Here is a 20393-nt window from a genome sequence, read left to right as displayed (position 1 = left end):
TTAATTTTAGCAGGAAGTTTGAAATGGACTTAGACTTGACAGAATATTATTTGTGCTGACTTGACTGGTTGGTGCAATAAAAATTTCCACCATATTTATTCATTAAAATTATTCATTGATACACTTTCACAAGAGAGTTTTGATGTTGTAGTTGGAGGAAACCATAAATATTATATGTAATACTATTGAAAATCTGTAATCATTAGACATTACCATCCAAAAATATTCAAATATTTTTTTACCATAGAGATATTTAAGTGTAAATTATGAAAAGTATAATTCCAAACTTAGAATATGTGCAGATGAATGTAATAGGAGAGGAAGTGGTAAAATAGTGTGGTTGTAGCTCTTAATACAGAATAGGACAAAATGGAGGGCAAAAGCCAAAAAAATACCTCGTAAGTGATTATAACAAATGTTTAGATAGGAGAAGATGATGAAAAAAATGCACACTTTGTTTTGATTGGAGCTGTATGGTAAGTTAATCCTGGAGTCCTGATAGATTATTTTAAGCCTTTAAATACTGAAATTATATTTGTTTAATACATTTTTATTAATAAGGATATGTTTGGTAATAACTGTAAATTCTGAGTGAAGAGAAAATAGCTTTTACTTGTTTCAGTGATTTGTTTATTACAAATAGAATTATTTTCGTTACAAAAAGAAGTGTTAGAATGTATATACACATAAATAACATTTGCTGTATTATATTAATTACACAGAGTGGTAAAGATAATGTTTGAAACACTTTTGTTATTATAGATAGAAGAGTGTTCAACCAGTTTTCACCTGATTATTGTCTTTATGGAGAAAAGTATGAATGGGGTTTATCATTATTGTAAAGATGGTCGTATAATAAACATATACATATGGTTATTATCACAGAGAAATGTTAGAGAAATATATTAGATATATTAGATATATTTATTATGTATATAAGTGTTGGAAAACATATTAAGAGGATTATCTCTGTTGTAAAGAGAATACGAGCAGAAAATAAACAGTATTACAAAAATTATCTCTTATTATAGAAAACTGACCAAAAACGTCAGATCTGCATTTGTAATTTTTACTTACGAAAACTGATTTCTGTTTCATGACATTCTTTTAATTTCTCTGCTGAGAGAAAGAAGGCTGTCAGAAAATAGGTATTATACCAAGGATTATCTTTATAACGGAGAAAAAAACCTTGGAAACCGTTATGGATCTGGTTAATTTCACTACAGAACAAACCAAATGGATTTGGACAAAGTATGAATTCTGCATTATGGAGCAAAAGCGCCAGAAAACATTATCGATGAACAAACAAAGATGAAATGTCCAGTGAGTGTTTAGTTCGGACTGATACTTCCAGAGGGAGCCCTGAAGGACTAATTTACAGAAGTTTTGAAAATCTTTTTGAAACTGTCTTTTCTTGTACTTCTTTTCTGGACAGGTCCTCCAGTGTTTCCTATACAAGTGCCACTCCGAACTAAAGGGTCGCTGACTGTTTCATCGTTAACAATCTGTGTAAATCATGTACAAAAGAATGTGAACAATCAGAGAAAAAAGTTTCGTAAAAATAGGATAATTATCGTTATCACAGTGTACTACTCCACCTGGTGGCACTGGAGCAAGTGTAGAATTATACTGATAGAAACTAGGTTCTGATACCCCTAGTGGGCAGAGCACATGGTCTATTGTGTAGCTTTGTGCATAATAACGAAAGCACAGTGAAAAATTTCTGGAAAAAAATGGCTGTCGTTACACAAACAAAGTGTCATCATAGGCACTGTTTTCAAGAAAATTCTTTATAAAACAAGTATTTTAATGTTATATGATATATGTTTTTATAACTACTATACTGTGTGTTTTACTAACCAGCTGCCTTGAGTTATGTGTTTCCATAAATACTATCTTGACAGTGTTTTACACTTCTAAACTACCTTGAGTTGTGTGATTTTAAAATTACCATCTTGACCCATGTGTGTTATTTCTCGACTGTCTTGAGTTACGTATTTTCACAATTACTATCTTGACTCGTGTTTTTACAGTCTACTACCTCGATTCATGTGTTTTTACAACTATAATGGTTTGGTTGAAATATATTTTTCTACAAGGAGAGCTTATAACTCTGACAAACTTGTATTATGGATTAGAAGTTCAATCTTCTTAAGTACTATAATAAGCTGGAAATTATTTACTCGTGTACTGTGTATAAAAATATCCCAATACGATGTGGTTTTCACATTCTTTTATTATTTGCTCTTATAGATATCATTTGATAGTCATTTTTTTTTCGTTTTGGAAGTTAGGCCTAAAATCAGAAATTGTCATTAAATCTCGGTGAATAAAACCAATTTTGTTTGTTTTCTCTACTGATTTTTAAGCCTAAAATATTGAGGTCTACAATTCTGAAAGTTTCCAAGACTACAATTTTCTCTTTAAAGCCCTAAGCATGCTCACAAATCATGCGTTTTGTATATTAAAACTTGATGAAAATAATAGAAAATGAAAATTGATTAATATAACGGCCCGGCATGACTAGCTGGTTAAGGAACACAAACTCGTAATCTGCGGGTCGCAGGTTCGAATTCACATCACACCAAACATGTTCACCCCTTTAAGGCCTGGGTACGTTTTAATTTACGGTCAATCCCACAGTTGGTTGGTAAGAGTTGGTGATGACTAGCTGCCTTCCCTCAAGTCTTATGCTGCTAAAATAGGAACGACTAGTGCAGATCGCCCTCTTGTAATTTTGCGTGAAAGTTAAAATTAAAAAACGAAGAAATTGAATATCATGTTTCAGAATATATGTGACTTCACACTAAGGAAAAGTGTAACCTCAACTGATAGCTTCATGTCTGAAAAATAGAGTAACAACTTGATTAAAACTAATGTCTTATGTTATGCAGTAACATATAAATGCGAGTTCATGCGGTTATTGAAAATAGAATTATAGATTCGTTTGTGGAATTTCACGCCAAACTGCTCTGGAGCTATCTGCACTACCCATCTCTAATTGTTAAAGTGTAAACTAGAGGGATCGCATCTTGTCTACTCTTGAGCTACTCTTTTTACCAATGAATAATAGAACTGACCCAATTTTACGTACCTCACGGGTGAAAGTGAGGGGGTTAGAAACCTGCAAAATGTAAAACGAGTACTTTAGCTACGAGGCAATGCAAATCGTAAATAATTATAGATAAATCCAATTTAATGTGGATTTAAAATAATTATTAGGTCGTCGTGTGTTTATCTTTTATCAAGGATCTCCTGGCTTTGAGAGAGTGTTTTGTTTGTAAAGTGCGAAGCTAAACAACGGGCTATGTATGCTGACCCCATTAAAGGTATCGAAAAGAGGTTTTCAGTGTTATACACCTTTAGAGTTGCTAGAGAGCCAGTGGAAGGCTTAAGATAATATTTATATGAAAGCAATTAATTTTTGTAAGCGTAAAATAGAAATCGAATATTGGTTTAACCCTCATTACAACTCTTAGTCCTCTGCCATGAGGTCGTCAGTTGTTCTTGTAAGTTGTTGAGTAGTCGAACTTGTAGATCCATTTGCACTTGTGATTCGTTCCTCGGACAGGGCATTAATTAAACTATTTGGAAAGTTATTAAACCCTTGGAAACCCAATGTGGGACCGTGATTAGAATATGGATCATAATTGAAAGGAGGAAAATTATTATTTCCAAAGCCAAATTCCTGTAGTCCATGTCGAGGAAACGGAGTAGGTTCGTCAAAAGCAAATATTCCACCACGAATGATATCGAAATTGCCGCTTCCAAGAAGTCCATATCTGAACCTTTTTGTTTCAGCACCATGATAGAAACGAGGTTGGGGTCTGTGTAAATCTGGAAAGAAAGCTCTACCTTGGAAACCTCTGTTAAAAAAACGTTGATTATTAAATGTTGGTCGAGGAGGACCATCGAACCTGCCAAAAAAGGGTGGATAATCAGGAAATGCTGGAGGGCCATAAGGACCACGAGAAGGATAAAATCTTGTTTCTGCTTCATCAGGATTTCTATCGGATATTGCTGAAAACTGATCTATACGGTTTCCCGGTTTTGATGAATTTCTATTGTCAATGTGAAATGGAGCTTCATTTATTGAAGGCTTGGCTGATTTGGCTAGCGCACGTCTTATTCGGACCATGTGGATGGTGGATGGTTTATCATCCTTGTACTGGGCATTAACCTTTTCTTTTTCTATGGGCAGAAAGACTGCATAAATTTGAGAAAATTTTGGTGACAGTTTCATTTCTTTGGTTTTGAAATAGTTCGTAATAACTGTTTTGTGTTCATTTGTCGATTTTTGAGGAGCAGTAAATGGTGGTGTTAGGTTAAGACTAACTCCACTCACTCCTCTGCGAGTGTTCAAAAAGTAAGGTAATTCACCATGAGAATTTCGTGATTTTTTTAGACTGTAGTTTTGATTATCATTTGTTGTTTGCCCATCTGAAAATTTTGGTGGCAGTTTCAGTTCTTTGGTTCTGAAATCCTTGTTTCGTAAGTTAGGTTCTGATGGTTTTGAAATAGCAATAGTTGGAATAAAACTTGAGTCATTACGGTCTGTAGAGACATCTTGGTTCTCTATGGTCTGATATATTGCTTTACTTTTTATTGGATATTTTATTCCACTTCGTTTTCTGATGGTACTTGGTCTATTTTTTGTTTTTCTATTTAAAGATATAACAGCTTGCTTTGATGAACTTTTACCTCTGTTGCCACTTTCTATCTTTGGAAATCTGAGTTTACGAACACGTAAATTCGTCAGTGAAGATTCATCTCCTTTACTGTTTTCCATTGTTTCTGTATTGTGATGGTTAGTTTGAGCTAATATTCCGTTATTAACGTCGTAAAACATTGGAATTTCTGAGTCCTCAGTATTTCTGTATCTGTTAGGAATAATCGAATAAAGATGTGATAGGTGCTGAGTATCTCCTGGCTGAAAACTTGTAATATTTATTCTTTGTTCATTTTTATTGACTATTAAATCTTCGAGATTTTCTATTGTTGAGTTTAATAAACTTATTTCTTCAGATTCATTAGAAGAATTTTCATAATTCGGTTCAGGGTTGATGGACTTCAAGAATAAAGGAAGGTACATTTTGTAATTCCCAATGCAAGGAATAGGTGGAGGTAGGTGGTTGTTAATGGGATGAACACCATGGTTATTCTCACTGCTGTATTCACCCATCTCGGACTTTCTCACTAAAATGTAAAGAAAATAGTAGGTGATTAATTATTAGAGTTTAAGATTTTAAAACCTCGAATTCAGTACTGTAAAACTTTGAAAATGCAAAAGTTAAGCTGAAATATTAAACACAGAAGGTTATCACGAGAGTTCTGGTGACACTGTGTAAATGTCGTGTAAAGTTATACAGAAATGAAAGTTACAGACACATTGAATATTTTACAAATACCTGACACGGACACAGATAAATTAAAAGTCAAAACACTGGTGCGAATAAACTACACTAAAAAAATATTAAATACTGCATAAAAGGCAAAATGCCAAAGAAGCATCAAAAGCACTGAAGAGAATCAATAACGGTACGTATGAGATATTTAGTAACAAACGAAGTTCCAGGTACAGCAAGTTAAATAGGATGGTGAAAACTAATAATCAGTTCGAGATTCTAACAACTATATTATCTTCTCGATATTCCTATTAATTTAACGACTGAAATCACCAGACCGAGTCTCGAACACGATTCTACACTAGTCAAATATCTGATAGTTGAAGTTCCAAATATCTTTAAATTAGTGCATTAGATTTGTTGCATAAATACAAAACTGGGACAAAATTTCATGGATAACACGTTCCGCTTTAAAAATATTTAAAAATCAAAAAAAATTATAGGATTAAAACCCGAATTATGTAAATAAAGCGAGAACTTGGATATTGTTGTTTTGTTAAATTTCTGGCACTTTCACAAACTTTATTACTTGAAGATAATTACGTGGTTTGGCTTTCTTTGTGAAAGGATTTATTTTGACTGCGAATTATGACAAATTTATATAAACTATTGAAGTGAATAACAGTACGTAGAATTTTTCCGAAATTTATTTCCTTTTGTTTACCATCACTAACCTGTGAATGTAAGGGTATTATAAAGCTATCAGTGAGCCTTGTTATCTCAATGAAACACGATAAAATCTGAAACGCGATTTTACCTCACTTTGGGTAAAAAATAAATATTGTATTATTAAAATTTGAAATTCATGTAATTATGAATTAGTAATGGTACACTTTCTGAGAAACATTATTTTAATCGAAAATGACAATAAGTGAAAAAGAACCTCCCGAACTGGATACCAGGACTTTGGCTAATTGGGTTAACACTCTGCTCAAGAATTTAAACCATTGGTCTGGTATGGCAAAGTGGTTAGGGCGCTCGACTCGCAATCTGCGAGTTCGAATCCCAGTTCCATTAAACATGACATTTCACCCATATGTTATAATATAACGGTCAATCCCGCTATTCGTTTGTAATAGAGTAGCCCAAGAGTTGGCGGTGGGTGGTGATGACTGGCTACCTTCCATCTAGTTGTTCAATGCTACACTAGAGACGGCTAGTTCGGGCAGAACTCGTGCTGCTTTGCGGGAAATTCAAAACGAACCGTTCCTCTTTCCCCTACCACAGTAGAATGAAGTTTCGTGTTAATAGTTATCATTACTGTATTGCTAATGAATACATTTATATTATTACAAAACCTTTCTCTACCAAACTCCTAAACTGGTCTAACGTGATTTGATTTTTCCACTTTACATTTAAATCTATGGAGTTAAATATAAAAATAGAAACAAAATAATAGTATATATTATTTTATATAGCAGTGGCAAGTCAGAAAAATGATAACACCATATATTTATTAAACTACAATATCACTTATTCAAGAACATACGACGCCTAGGTTCTTCATCATGACGACTCTTTTAAATACCACCTGACGAAAGTCCCAGGCACCCATCGTTCTGGATTAACATCTTCAGAGTGTTTTATAACTCATTATGGTGGGTCATGTGGGTTAATGGGTTGTTAAACACACGTTTCTAAGTTAATATTTCTACGCCAAATATCAGTCCCTAATATTGATTGGTGTATCCTTAATAATATATTCAAAACAGTTCAGTAAAAATACGATAAATGAGGCAATCAATCCCACGAACTAATGATAGAAATTTCTGTGTATTTTACAAAGAAAATGAATACATTTATTAAATGTTTTAGTGTTTTGATGTTGATCTCTTATCAGGTACAAACATAAAACATTACTGAATATTAAATAACTGAATCTTATTGGCAGTGAACATGGTATGAAAACCAAGTTAAATATAGATTACAAGAAGAAAGTTGCATCTCACAATAGAACAACATAGCAGTAAATCTGAGAAAATACATCTAAAAAAATAACGGTAGAATGTCGAACATTATACTGTACACTCACAAACAGTGATAAGTGTTAGAATACTATACAATATACCCACAAACAATGATCAGTGTCACAACATAATATATATATATATATGTACCCACAAACAGTGATAAGTGTCACATTATACAGTATACCCACAAACAGTATTAAGTGTTACAACATTATACAATATACCCACAAACAATGATGAGTGTCACAACATAATATATATCCACAAACAGTGTTAAGTGTCACAACATTATACTATATACCCACAAACAGTATTAAGTGTTACAACATTATACAGTATACCCACAAACAGTATTAAGTGTTACAACATTATACAGTATACCCACAAACAGTATTAAGTGTTACAACATTATACAGTATACCCACAAACAGTATTAAGTGTTACAATATTATACAATATACCCACAAACAATGATCAGTGTCACAACATAATATATATACACAAATAGTGATACGTGTCACAACATTACACAATATACACACAAACAATAAGTGGTAAAACATCATATAATATGCCCACAAACAATGATTAGTGTCAGAACATTATATAATAGTGTTAAATGCCACATTATACAATATACCCACAAACAGTAATAAGTGTCACAACTTTTTACAATATACTCATAAACAATGTTAAGTGTCACAACATTATATAATATACCTACAAACAGTGGAAAGTGTCACAGCATTATACAGTATATCCACGAACAATGATCAAAAACATTTTATATATATATAAAATGTATTTATGTATATATACCCACAAATAGTAATAAGGGTCACAACATTATATTATATACCCATAATCAGTGGTGTCACAACATTATACACCCACAAATAGTGATAAGGGTCACAACATCATACTATATACCCCCAAATAGTAGTAAGTGTTACAACATTATACACCCACAAATAGTGATAAGGGTCACAACATTATATTATATACCCATAATCAGTGGTAAGGGTCACAACATCATACTATATACCCCCAAACAGTAGTAAGTGTCACAACATTATACACCCACAAATAGTGATAAGGGTCACAACATTATATTATATACCCATAATCAGTGGTAAGTGTCACAACATTATACACCCACAAACAGTAGTAAGTGTCACAACATTATACACCCACAAATAGTGATAAGGGTCACAACATTATATTATATACCCATAATCAGTGGTAAGTGTCACAACATTATACACCCACAAATAGTGATAAGGGTCACAACATTATATTATATACCCACAATCAGTGGTGTCACAATATATTATACACCCACAAACAGTGTTAAGTGTCACAACATTATACTATATATCCACAAATAGTGGTAAGTGTCACAATATACGTACTCAAGGAACTAGTGTTACTGTTTGAAGTGAATACATCACAAGAACTCTGTTCGCTAACACTTAATCCAGAGTTGTACAGTTACAACAACGCTGTTCCTGTAAGACTAGTTACATCGGAAGTATGTCCAGGACAAACCTTGAAACTGAAAAGCGAAATTCATTTCTAAACGATATTTTCCGTTTTTTGTTAATCGCAAAACTGTAAAAAGGCCTACTCTTACTGTGCCCACATTTGTTTTCGAAACATGCAAATATTTAACGCTCTCATACTTACTGCTGAGCCATCTGGAGAGAATTTTAAAAGAAAAATTATAAATTAAACATGAAAATTAGTTTCATTAAATATTAGTAAAAACAGGTCGTGAGAAACTCAGTGGTGAGAAGTTTCAAAAACTCTCCTTAAATCAGAGATATAAAATAGTGTTTCATCTATTTTAATTGGAGAGACAAGACTGTTTTTCTAGTAGTTTACATAGAGAGATAAAACAGTGTTTTCCTTTCTAACTACAACGCCCCCTACAATCCCGTACTGGTTTACACTCTTGTCCCTAAGACGTACCCAGCAACGGTTATTTACAAACTTTCTCTGTTAACCTGAATATGACCTGAGAAGGTCGAAACGTTGTTTAGTACTTAATTTTAATTAAAGTGTTAATACCCATACCAGCCGTCATTAGAATACAGTTTTACTTGGGGAGCTAAAACAGTATTGTACTTACTTGTTTATTTGGGAAGTTAAAACTTTTTTGTCTTTGTTAACTTGGGGAGATAAGACAGTGTTTATCCTTGTTTACTTAGTGAGATAAGCTTGTTTACTTGTGTTGATAAGAAATTATTTTTACTTGTTTTCTTGAGAATTAAGACGGTGCTTATCTTTGTTTACTTTTAAGATAACTGTGTTTATTCTTGTTGACTTTGAAAGATAAGACTGTGTTTTTCCTTGTTTACTTGGGGAGGTAAGACTGTGTTTTTACTTGTTTACTTGGGGAGGTGAGACTGTGTTTTTAGTTGTTTACTTGGGGAGGTGAGACTGTGTTTTTAGTTGTTTACTTGGGGAGGTGAGACTGTGTTTTTACTTGTTTACTTGGGGAAGTGAGATTGTGTTTTTAGTTGTTTACTTGGGGAGGTAAGACTGTGTTTTTACTTGTTTACTTGGGGAGGTGAGACTGTGTTTTTACTTGTTTACTTGGGGAGGTAAGACTGTGTTTTTACTTGTTTACTTGGGGAAGTGAGATTATGTTTTACTTGTTTACTTGGGGAGGTGAGACTGTGTTTTTACTTGTTTACTTGGGGAGGTGAGACGGTGTTTTTCTTGTTTACTTGGGGAGGTAAGACTGTGTTTTTACTTGTTTACTTGGGGAAGTGAGATTATGTTTTTGGGGACTTGTTTTACTTGGGGAGGTAAGACTGTGTTTTACTTGTTTACTTGGGGAGGTGAGACTGTATGTTTTTACTTGGGGACTTGTTTACTTGGGGAGTTAAGACTGTGTTTTACTTGTTTACTTGGGGAGGTGAGATTATGTTTTTACTTGTTTACTTGGGGAGGTAAGACTGTGTTTTACTTGTTTACTTGGGGAGGTGAGACTATGTTTTTTACTTGTTTACTTGGGGAAATAAGACTGTGTTTTACTTGTTTACTTGGGGTGGTAAGACTGTGTTTTTACTTGTTTACTTGGGGAGGTGAGACTGTGTTTTTACTTGTTTACTTGGGGAAGTGAGATTATGTTTTTACTTGTTTACTTGGGGAGGTAAGACTGTGTTTTTACTTGTTTACTTGGGGAAGTGAGATTATGTTTTTACTTGTTTACTTGGGGAGGTAAGACTGTGTTTTTACTTGTTTACTTGGGGAAGTGAGATTATGTTTTACTTGTTTACTTGGGGAGGTAAGACTGTGTTTTACTTGTTTACTTGGGGAAGTGAGATTGTGTTTTTACTTGTTTACTTGGGGAAATAAGACTGTGTTTTACTTGTTTACTTGGGGAGGTAAGACTGTGTTTTACTTGTTTACTTGGGGAGGTGAGACTGTGTTTTTACTTGTTTACTTGGGGAGGTGAGACGGTGTTTTTCTTGTTTACTTGGGGAGGTAAGACTGTGTTTTTACTTGTTTACTTGGGGAAGTGAGATTATGTTTTACTTGTTTACTTGGGGAGGTAAGACTGTGTTTTTACTTGTTTACTTGGGGAGGTGAGACTGTGTTTTTACTTGTTTACTTGGGGAGGTAAGACTGTGTTTTTACTTGTTTACTTGGGGAGGTAAGACTGTGTTTTTACTTGTTTACTTGGGGAGGTAAGACTGTGTTTTTACTTGTTTACTTGGGGAAGTGAGATTATGTTTTTACTTGTTTACTTGGGGAGGTAAGACTGTGTTTTTACTTGTTTACTTGGGGAAGTGAGATTATGTTTTTGCTTGTTTACTTGGGGAAATAAGACTGTGTTTTTACTTGTTTACTTGGGGTGGTAAGACTGTGTTTTTACTTGTTTACTTGGGGAAGTGAGACTGTGTTTTTACTTGTTTACTTGGGGAAGTGAGATTATGTTTTTACTTGTTTACTTGGGGAGGTAAGACTGTGTTTTTACTTGTTTACTTGGGGAAGTGAGATTATGTTTTTACTTGTTTACTTGGGGAGGTAAGACTGTGTTTTTACTTGTTTACTTGGGGAAGTGAGATTATGTTTTTACTTGTTTACTTGGGGAGGTAAGACTGTGTTTTTACTTGTTTACTTGGGGAAGTGAGATTATGTTTTTGCTTGTTTACTTGGGGAAATAAGACTGTGTTTTTACTTGTTTACTTGGGGAAGTGAGATTATGTTTTTGCTTGTTTACTTGGGGAAATAAGACTGTGTTTTTTCTTGTTTACTTGGGGAGGTAAGACTGTGTTTTTACTTGTTTACTTGGGGAGGTGAGACGGTGTTTTTCTTGTTTACTTGGGGAGGTAAGACTGTGTTTTTACTTGTTTACTTGGGGAAGTGAGACGGTGTTTTTTCTTGCTTACTTGGGGTGGTGAGACTGTGTTTTTAGTTGTTTACTTGGGGAAGTGAGACGGTGTTTTTTCTTGTTTACTTGGGGAGGTAAGACTGTGTTTTTAGTTGTTTACTTGGGGAAGTGAGACGGTGTTTTTTTCTTGCTTACCTTGGGGTGGTGAGACTGTGTTTTTAGTTGTTTACTTGGGGAAGTGAGACGGTGTTTTTTCTTGTTTACTTGGGGAGGTAAGACTGTGTTTTTAGTTGTTTACTTGGGGAAGTGAGACGGTGTTTTTTCTTGCTTACTTGGGGTGGTGAGACTGTGTTTTTAGTTGTTTACTTGGGGAAGTGAGACGGTGTTTTTTCTTGCTTACTTGAGGAGGTAATACTCTGTTTTTCCTTGTTTACTTGGGGAGTTAAGACTATGTTTATCCTTGATTACTTGGGGAGGTAAGACAGTTTTCCTTGTTTACTTGGGGAGGTAAGACTGTGTTTTTCTTGTTTACTTGGGGAGGTAAGACTGTTTTTCTTTGTTTAATTGGAGAGTTAAAACAAATGCAAGGTGAAATACATTCATCGCTTACATTAACTAATCAGTTATTACATATAGTTATTATTATATATTAGTTATTACACATAGTTATTATTATATATTAGTTATTAAAATATAGTTATTATTATATATTAGTTATTACACATAGTAATAACATATAACATATAGTTATTATATATAACAATCATTTGTGTTTTTTTACTATTTCAAAGTAACTACATCGGAAGATTATTTTCTCATAAATGTTTACAGTAATGCAAAGAGGTTATTAATAATAAACCCTTTGCTCTTGAATAATTTTGTGTTTTATATGTATTTGAGTTTCATTTACTAATTAGTGCCTTGTTCATTTTGAATCTTTTGCATAAGTTGCCTTATTCTTGAAAATCAAACCTAATACCTAAAAGACGAGTCGAGCTAAAAAAATAAACACATTTTAGTAACCGTTTCCACAAATAATTTTGATTAGAGCTTCTGAAGTTACCTTGTTTTTCCTTTAAAATCTTAAGGAAATTTTGGGCCCCTTTGATTTTTGCGATAAATAAACTGTGTATTTGAATTCGTGTCTCTGGTTACAAGTTAAATCATTCGTCGTTCTGTCTCAGAGTATAAGCAGGTATTAAATACAATACGCATCCGGTGATGTTCTAGTTTCCATTCGCAACTCAACAATCGTGGGTGAATGAAGTTTGTGATCAGTCTCACGATAACTACCCAATTTTCATCGATTATTTCTTTAACATAAAATTAACAGTTGTAAAAAAAGAGTAAAAGCGCATCGTAAGAAAACATGCTTTACCTCAATTTAAACTAAAGCTTTTGAAGACATGTATCCCAAGAAGTCATGCATGGTCGAGTGAAATGATTGGCTGGATTGTAATCATGTGAGATTGTGATTGGCTAATGGCCTATGATATATATATATATTGTTCTGTTCACTGTTCTACATAACTATTATTCCACATAATTAGATTTTACTCTTAAAAGCATTATACGTTATATTACATTTTATTGTTGGCATGATTTTCTACATTAATGTTTCATTTAGTCATTTACTTAATGTTTACAAACCATCCCACCAAATTTTCTGAGAAATATTTTGATATTTTTTTATCAACAAAATAGTTCAAAGAAATTGAAATCAAGTCTTCCGTTGAATTAGGTCATCAACCATCCGAATACCGGATATATATATAATTTTGTAGACATTAGAATTCGAGAGGGTGGAATTATTCAAGTTGAATGTACAGTGCTGGTATGACAAAGGTTACACTGAAATAGACATGGGCGCGGTCACTAACTGTTGTCCAAATTGTAGATAAATATATTTCAAAGAGCCCCTTTAACTATAGTCCTGTAATGTAGAACCATACATAAACAGGACTGTGTCATTGTCACACACTTTCCGTCCTTCCTTTTTTTTATTTTCTTTGAAAACGTATCTTTCAATCTAAATGCCTTTTGTCAAGTTGTGTACTAACAATTATTAAGAGAATTTGTATGGAAAGTGACAAGATATTTTATCAAATACTCTTATTTTTCTCTTAGAAATATCTCTCGAAAAGTCTTAAGAGACGATAAAAAGGGTGTTGTTTAGAAACGTTTTGTTCCTAAGGAAACCTCACCACAAGCGTTGCAAAAAAGAGAATGGGTTTTGTTCCTAAGAAAACCTCATTACAAGCGTTGCAAAAAAAGAAAAGGGAAAATCGCTTAGTCAATTTTATAAATTTCAGGGTGACGGTAATCTAGGTTTACACTGAGGTTACTGTGAAAACTTTTAAATTACAGCTTTTGTTTCCCATCACACAACCCTTTTAGGCACATGCACGACTAAGTGACATGTCTAGTTAGAAATAAATCAGTCCCCATCTGCTCAGCAACAGGTCTGTTGACTTATAACTCTGTTTGTTTGTTTTTGAATTTCACACAAAGCTACTCGAGGGCTATCTGTGCTAGCCGTCCCAAATTTAGCAGTGTAAGACTAGAGGGAAGGTAGCTAGTCATCACCACCCACCGCCAACTCTTGGGCTACTTTTCTACCAACGAATAGTGGGATTGACCGTCACATTATAACGCCCCCACGGCTGGGAGGGCGAGCATGTTTGGCGCGACTCGGGCGCGAACCCGCGACCCTCAGATTACGAAGCGCACGCCTTAACGCGCTAGGCCATGCCAGGCCCTTATAACTCTACAAATCGGATTCCGATAACCGTGCTGGGCATATCACCAGTAGCCCATTGTTCGGTTTTGTGCTTAATAATAATAAAAAACTAACAAAAAGTAAACAAATTATCTTTAGTATCTGAATCTCGTTTAAACACATTATTAATAAAATAAACTTTTAAAGCGTAAAATGGTTGCTTGTAATCAGGATGTACGTGTTTTTCCGTAAGCAAGGAACTAGAGTGTGAAGTCACAGAACGTGGCAGGATTTTTTATAACACGAATAACAGTCTTGCCAAATTAAAGAAGTAAGAACAATATAACACATCATTGAAGTTAAACACTTGCCAAAACACATTTCTCCGTGTTTCCTACTTTCAAATGATTTGTCTGTTTCTTGTTATGGCCATTGAACTATTTGTGGTGTGTCCACCGCGAACATCGAACTCCAAAACTTAGGGTTATAATCTCTAAAGTTTGCCATCGAGCCATCGTGAGATACTTTCAAATGACTCAGACATATGTTAGTTACTTATAAAGATAAAACTTGAGTTTTTAAGAGGTTATGGGAAATAATGTGTTTAATCTTAACACTAAAATATTATTGATGTGTACAAACTGTAATCACCTTAGATTAGAATCAGTTCGTTATTTTAATACAGTACAGAAATATATTTTTTCATTGGAACTACAATGAAATTATGTCCTACTTCATACTATGCCAAAATAAATTGTAATTTTTTGCTACAGGCAATCGCAGAGTCCATCCACTTTTACCTCTGATTTCCCTCTTCTATAGGTTAAAATGTACCATGGTGACCATTTTTACCCTTTACTTTCTCTGTCCGATAGATTAAAATATTACCACGGTGACCAGTTTCCTCCACAATTTTATACTGTTCTATTGATTAAAGTTTACCATGGTAACTACCTTTCCACCTTATTTTCATTGTTTTATTGATTACAGTCTACCATGGTGACAACTCCTCCCTTATTTTTAATTTTTTATCGGTACAGCGGTAAGTATACGGATTTACAACGCTAGAATCAGGGGTTAGATTCCCCTCGGTGGGCTCAGTAGATGGTCCGATGTGGCTTTGCTATGAGAAACACACACACACACACTCCCCTACTTTCATTGTGTTTGTTGAATTTCACACAAAGCTACCTGAGAGCTACCTGCGTTAGTTGTCCCTAATTTTAAAGTGATAGACTATAGAGAAGGCAACTAGTAAACGCCACCTACTGCCAACTCTGCTGTTACTCTTTACTAAGAAATAATGGAATTGGCATCACATTATAACGCCCCCACGTCTTAAGGGGTGAACATGATTGGGGATGCGATTCGAACCCATGACTCTCTGAATGCAAGTTGAGCACCTTAACCACCAGGCTATGCCAGGCTCTTCCTTGTGCTTTATGATGAAATCCATATTTCCATCCACCCTGTTTGTAACTACGCACTTCAGCATATTTGAACTTTGACCTTCCTATCTATATTTTTTCCAGAATACTGAATGGATCATATACTCACCTAATCATATCCCAGATCTAACTATGTTTATAATTTAACAGGGATATTTGCCATCATAAACTGAATCACCTTCATCATGTCCTTATGCCAAAACACAATCAGTCGGCCCACACTCTTACACCACCACCAGAAATTTGCACTGTCGGCACAATTCGTTAAATACATCATGCTGTTTGCGCTCGGAACACCACTGAGACCGTATTGTTTTCTCCTTGCATTTAAGATAAAAGTGTTTTTCTAGTGTTTTTTTTCGTTAAGACATGATGTTTTTCTAAAGTCCTTTACATTACAGGGTTAAAGATAGTCGACTCGTAACTCGGTTTTTGATCGCATTTTTTTTACTTGTGGAAGCTGAGATCGCCACCGTCGATGCTCAGATGAAAACTATCTTTCAAATGAACAACGATACGCCTAGTGGATAAATAACAGTTAAAATGTCTCTTTAAAACTTCTTAACTCCAAATTATTATATGTTGCGCTATTGATTAACCCTGATATAATACTTGTATTTATGAGCTCAAACGGCTACTAGACATAGCATGTGATCTTGATCTGGGCCCGCTTTGGTCAAGCGTGTTAAGGCGTGCGACTCGTAATCTGAGGGTCGCGGGTTCGCATCCCCTTCGCGCCAAACATGCTCGCCCTTTCAGCCATGGGGGCGCTATAATGTTACAGTCAATCCCACTATTCGTTGGTAAAAGAGTAGCCCAAGAGTTGGCGGTGGGTGGTAATGAGTAGCTGCCTTCCCTCTAGTCTTACACTGCTAAATTAGGGACGGCTAGCACAGATAGCCCTCGAGTAGCTTTGTGCGAAATTCAAAACAAACAAACAAAGCATGTGATCTATCTTAAACTTGCGCCAAATGAAAGGAATATTCTATAGACGTATGCGTGTGGGTAAGGGGTTCGTGATTAAGATGACAGCCATTGTAGCAGCTTATTTATTAATCAATCTACAAATAACTTGCTAGCAGAGAAGGAGACTCAGAAATAGGTGACAGCGAATGCTCTAATCGTGTTCTCACCACAAGCAAAAAATATTTATAGTAATTTAGTCATTGTGCTATTAAAATAAGCTTCAGTACACGTGCTATTCAACATACAAACAATAGATTTGTAGTGCACCAAATTTTCTTACAAACTATCGCTCTGTTCATCCTGTTACCTATGTTTATTCACAAAGGTCAACGTCATAGCTCGGAATTGATAACACTATTTATATACAACACTGTTTATTTGGCTAGTGTTTAATAACAACACGATCTCCGTATCAACTCTTTCTACTTTCAAAAATAGTGACGTAACCGGCGTGCTATTGACCTAAATAGCGAGTAATGTGTTTCAGAACATCTGAGAAAACCGTCGTTTCTGTGCACGACTCATGATCTTTCCTTAAATTTGATTCTTAAGTTTAACAGTTTAGCCAACAATGTATCTTGTGAAATCACTCTAAAAGGGAATCCAAGTAATATATTCAACGAAGCTTCTCGATACATGTTTTCCGAATATTTACATGTTCACACATAAAATTTCTTTTGACAGAGACAATGATACTTTTTACCCTCTCTTTTTGCCTTTAATGACGATTTTCATCCCTAGAATCAATTATTAAAAAAAACCTTTTAAAGGTTTTTGCTTTGCACTCGTTTGATGATAGGCCTAACAATTTTAACTTTAAATGATACATGTACCTTCCTTTCTACAACTATTAGCCCGGCATGGCCAGATGGGTTAAGGTGCGCAACTCGTAATCTGAGGGTCGCAAGTTCGCATCCCCGTCGCACCAAACATGCTCGCCTTTTCAGCCGCGGCGGCGTTATAATGTGACAGTCAATCCCACTATTTGTTGGTAAAAGAGTAGCCCAAGAATTGGCGGTGGGTGGTAATGACTAGCTGCCTTCCCTCTAGTCTTACACTGCTAATTTAGGAACGGCTAGCGCAGATAGCCCTCGTGTAGCTTTGTGCGAAATTCAAAAATTCAAAATGAACAAACATCTACAACTATTAAATAACAAGGGTTACAGTATGTGTGATTCTTCACAAATGTTAACACAACACGAACGTAAAAAATATAGCTATATAAAAAACGTAATATAATAAACAGAGAATATTATATATTATGAAAAAGTCAGAAGGATTTGTAAATATATACACATAAGGAAAGTGAAAAAACAACAACATAGCAGATGGGTTGGAAGACAAGCGTATAAAAACTGAAAGAAACAAATAGACTGAAAGATAGCTGGTGAACAGATAAAGAGTATATACCAGAGGAATGTAGGTGTTTGTTTATATACCAGAGGGATGTAGGTGTTTGTTTATATACCAGAGGGATGTAGGTGTTTGTTTATATATCAGAGGGATGTAGGTGTTTGTTTATATACCAGAGGGATGTAGGTGTTTGTTTATATACCAGAGGGATGTAGGTGTTTGTTTATATACCAGAGGGATGTAGGTGTTTGTTTATATATCAGAGGAATGTAGGTGTTTGTTTATATACCAGAGGGATGTAGGTGTTTGTTTATATATCAGAGGAATGTAGATGTTTGTTTATATACCAGAGGAATGTAGGTGTTTGTTTCTGAATTTCGCGCAAAGCTACAGAAGCGTTATCCGTTCGTTCCTAATTTAGCAGTGCAAGACTAAAGGGGAAGTAGCTAGTCATCACCACCCACTGCCAGCTCTGGGACTACTCTTTTACCAACGAATAGTGGGATTGACTGTAACATTATGACGCTCTCACGGCTGAAAGGGCGAGCATATTTGGTGTGACGGAGATTCGAACCCGGCGTCCTACAGATTGCGAGTCAGGAAAGCGGAAAAGAAAGAAACTAAAAAGTTTACATCTGATTTATGCCATTTGTTATCAAGTTTGGAATCGAATATTGGTTTGCGACCAAAGTAACACCTGATTCAAGGTAAACCTCGAGGCAAATGCTTATTAAAACAAATACAATAAATGTGTATATGTTCATGGACCTAAACATTGCTAAATACAATAATGAAACGAGAAGGCTTATAACTCTGTAGATACTAATTAAACACAACTAAAATGTCTAGATTCATAGCTGTACACATACTAATATAACACAACAAAACTGTCTAGTTTTATAGCTGTACACATACTAATAAAACACAACAAAATTGTATATGTTTATAGCTGTACACATACTAATAAAACACAACAAAATTGTCTGGTTTTATAGTTCTGTACATCCTAATAAAATACGACAAAAATGTCTAGGTTTATAGCTCCACACCCACTTATTGCATGTATCTAAACGTATGGGTTTATAGTCCCACACATACTAATATGTACCTGAATGTTTGTAACTCTACAATATACTTAAACGAAATAATAAAACGACTAGATTTATAGCCTGCATATAATAATAACATTTACCTGAACGTTTATGATTATATCCTATCTTACCTGAAGTATATACGATAAGAAACTGAAAACATTTCATAAGTTGTTTTCTTGAAACTTTGGTAAGTTGTAATATATAAATGTTGTAAAACCTTCATTTGAGAATCTGTCTAACTACGTATTTTTAGTATAAAAAGGTATATTTAAAGCGGGAATACTTACGCATAGCCGCAGCGGGAAAACTGATCGTTTGTACAATAAAAGATTCACACAGCAGGAAACAAATTACAAGATGGTACATTTTTGGCTACGTTTTTGTTACTGTTCATGAGCAGTAAAACAGGCACGAGTTTCTATTCACCTTAACTAATCTCGACTTTATTTTGATGTCAAGACGATGTTTCAATAACATTCATCGTCTTCCACCCTCTTAAAACAATTGCATCTGATCTTCTCTTAACTCGTCAATAGCCTAGAATAAATGGTTAAAGGTTCTAAGATGCGCCACCTAGTGGATTTTTCTCGACGAAGTTTTTAAAGAAAACTGGTCAAAACGTTACTGGAATGTCGATGCACGAGACACGGGACACTGAACTATAAACACACTCGAAAGACGATCATTACGGTTAGTCTTATGTCAATGAAACGAGCGTTTCGGTGTGCTGTAAACGTTTACCAGCAGCTGGCGAGTTTACTCAGCAGTGGTGATCTTTTTGGATTTTGTCTTCTAGCGCGGTGCTCTCTTTATGTGGTTAAGTGTGTCACTAAGCCTGACGGCCGGTCACTGGTGTGAACACATTTGTTTCTGTTTTCACAAACACGCAAAGTTCCAATAATTAATTAACTGTTCCACAAATCGTATAAATGTTTCATCCATATTTTTATTTTCGTCCTAACTTGTATTTGTTTACATTAAAATCGGGATAGGAAAATTGTTTATGAAAACAAATCGATAGAAGACAATGGTGTTTAGTAAACGTGTACGTAGCTTCGTGAGTGCCTTCATATCGAACCCGAAATAGAATGTC

The 20393-nt window shown here is 34.7% G+C and overlaps 1 protein-coding gene across 2 annotated transcripts; it reads right to left on the bottom strand.

The window, feature by feature from the left end:
• Positions 1 to 2218: 2218 nt before the first annotated feature.
• On the bottom strand, positions 2219 to 19997 carry LOC143223737 (uncharacterized). Of its 2 annotated transcripts, none has more exons than XM_076452105.1 (2): positions 19588 to 19997; positions 2219 to 5196 (listed from the first exon to the last, which is right to left on the bottom strand). In XM_076452105.1, exons 1-2 carry the CDS (start codon positions 19664 to 19666, stop codon positions 3476 to 3478), a joined length of 1800 nt encoding a protein of 599 aa, XP_076308220.1. In that variant the 5' UTR covers positions 19667 to 19997; the 3' UTR covers positions 2219 to 3475. The 2 variants fall into 2 exon arrangements, with proteins under 2 accessions (XP_076308220.1, XP_076308221.1); XM_076452106.1 differs by lacking the exon at positions 19588 to 19997 and adding an exon at positions 8788 to 9080.
• Between the last annotated feature and the right edge of the window lie 396 nt (positions 19998 to 20393).

This window comes from Tachypleus tridentatus, chromosome 8 (genome assembly GCF_004210375.1).
Source record: "Tachypleus tridentatus isolate NWPU-2018 chromosome 8, ASM421037v1, whole genome shotgun sequence".
Taxonomy (NCBI): Eukaryota; Metazoa; Arthropoda; class Merostomata; order Xiphosura; family Limulidae; genus Tachypleus; species Tachypleus tridentatus.
Note: the sequence above shows the minus strand (reverse complement) of the source record. Positions and strands in the feature narration are given on the sequence as shown.

What these genes read in the sequence shown, in the direction of transcription:
- LOC143223737 (XM_076452105.1), bottom strand. Translation starts at nt 19,666, where the DNA reads ATGTACCATCTTGTAATTTGTTTCCTGCTGTGTGAATCTTTTATTGTA. An exon ending in TTTTCCCGCTGCGGCTATGC is followed by an intron (nt 5,197 to 19,587) that starts GTAAGTATTCCC and finishes TTTACATTTTAG; the next exon opens with TGAGAAAGTCCGAGATGGGT.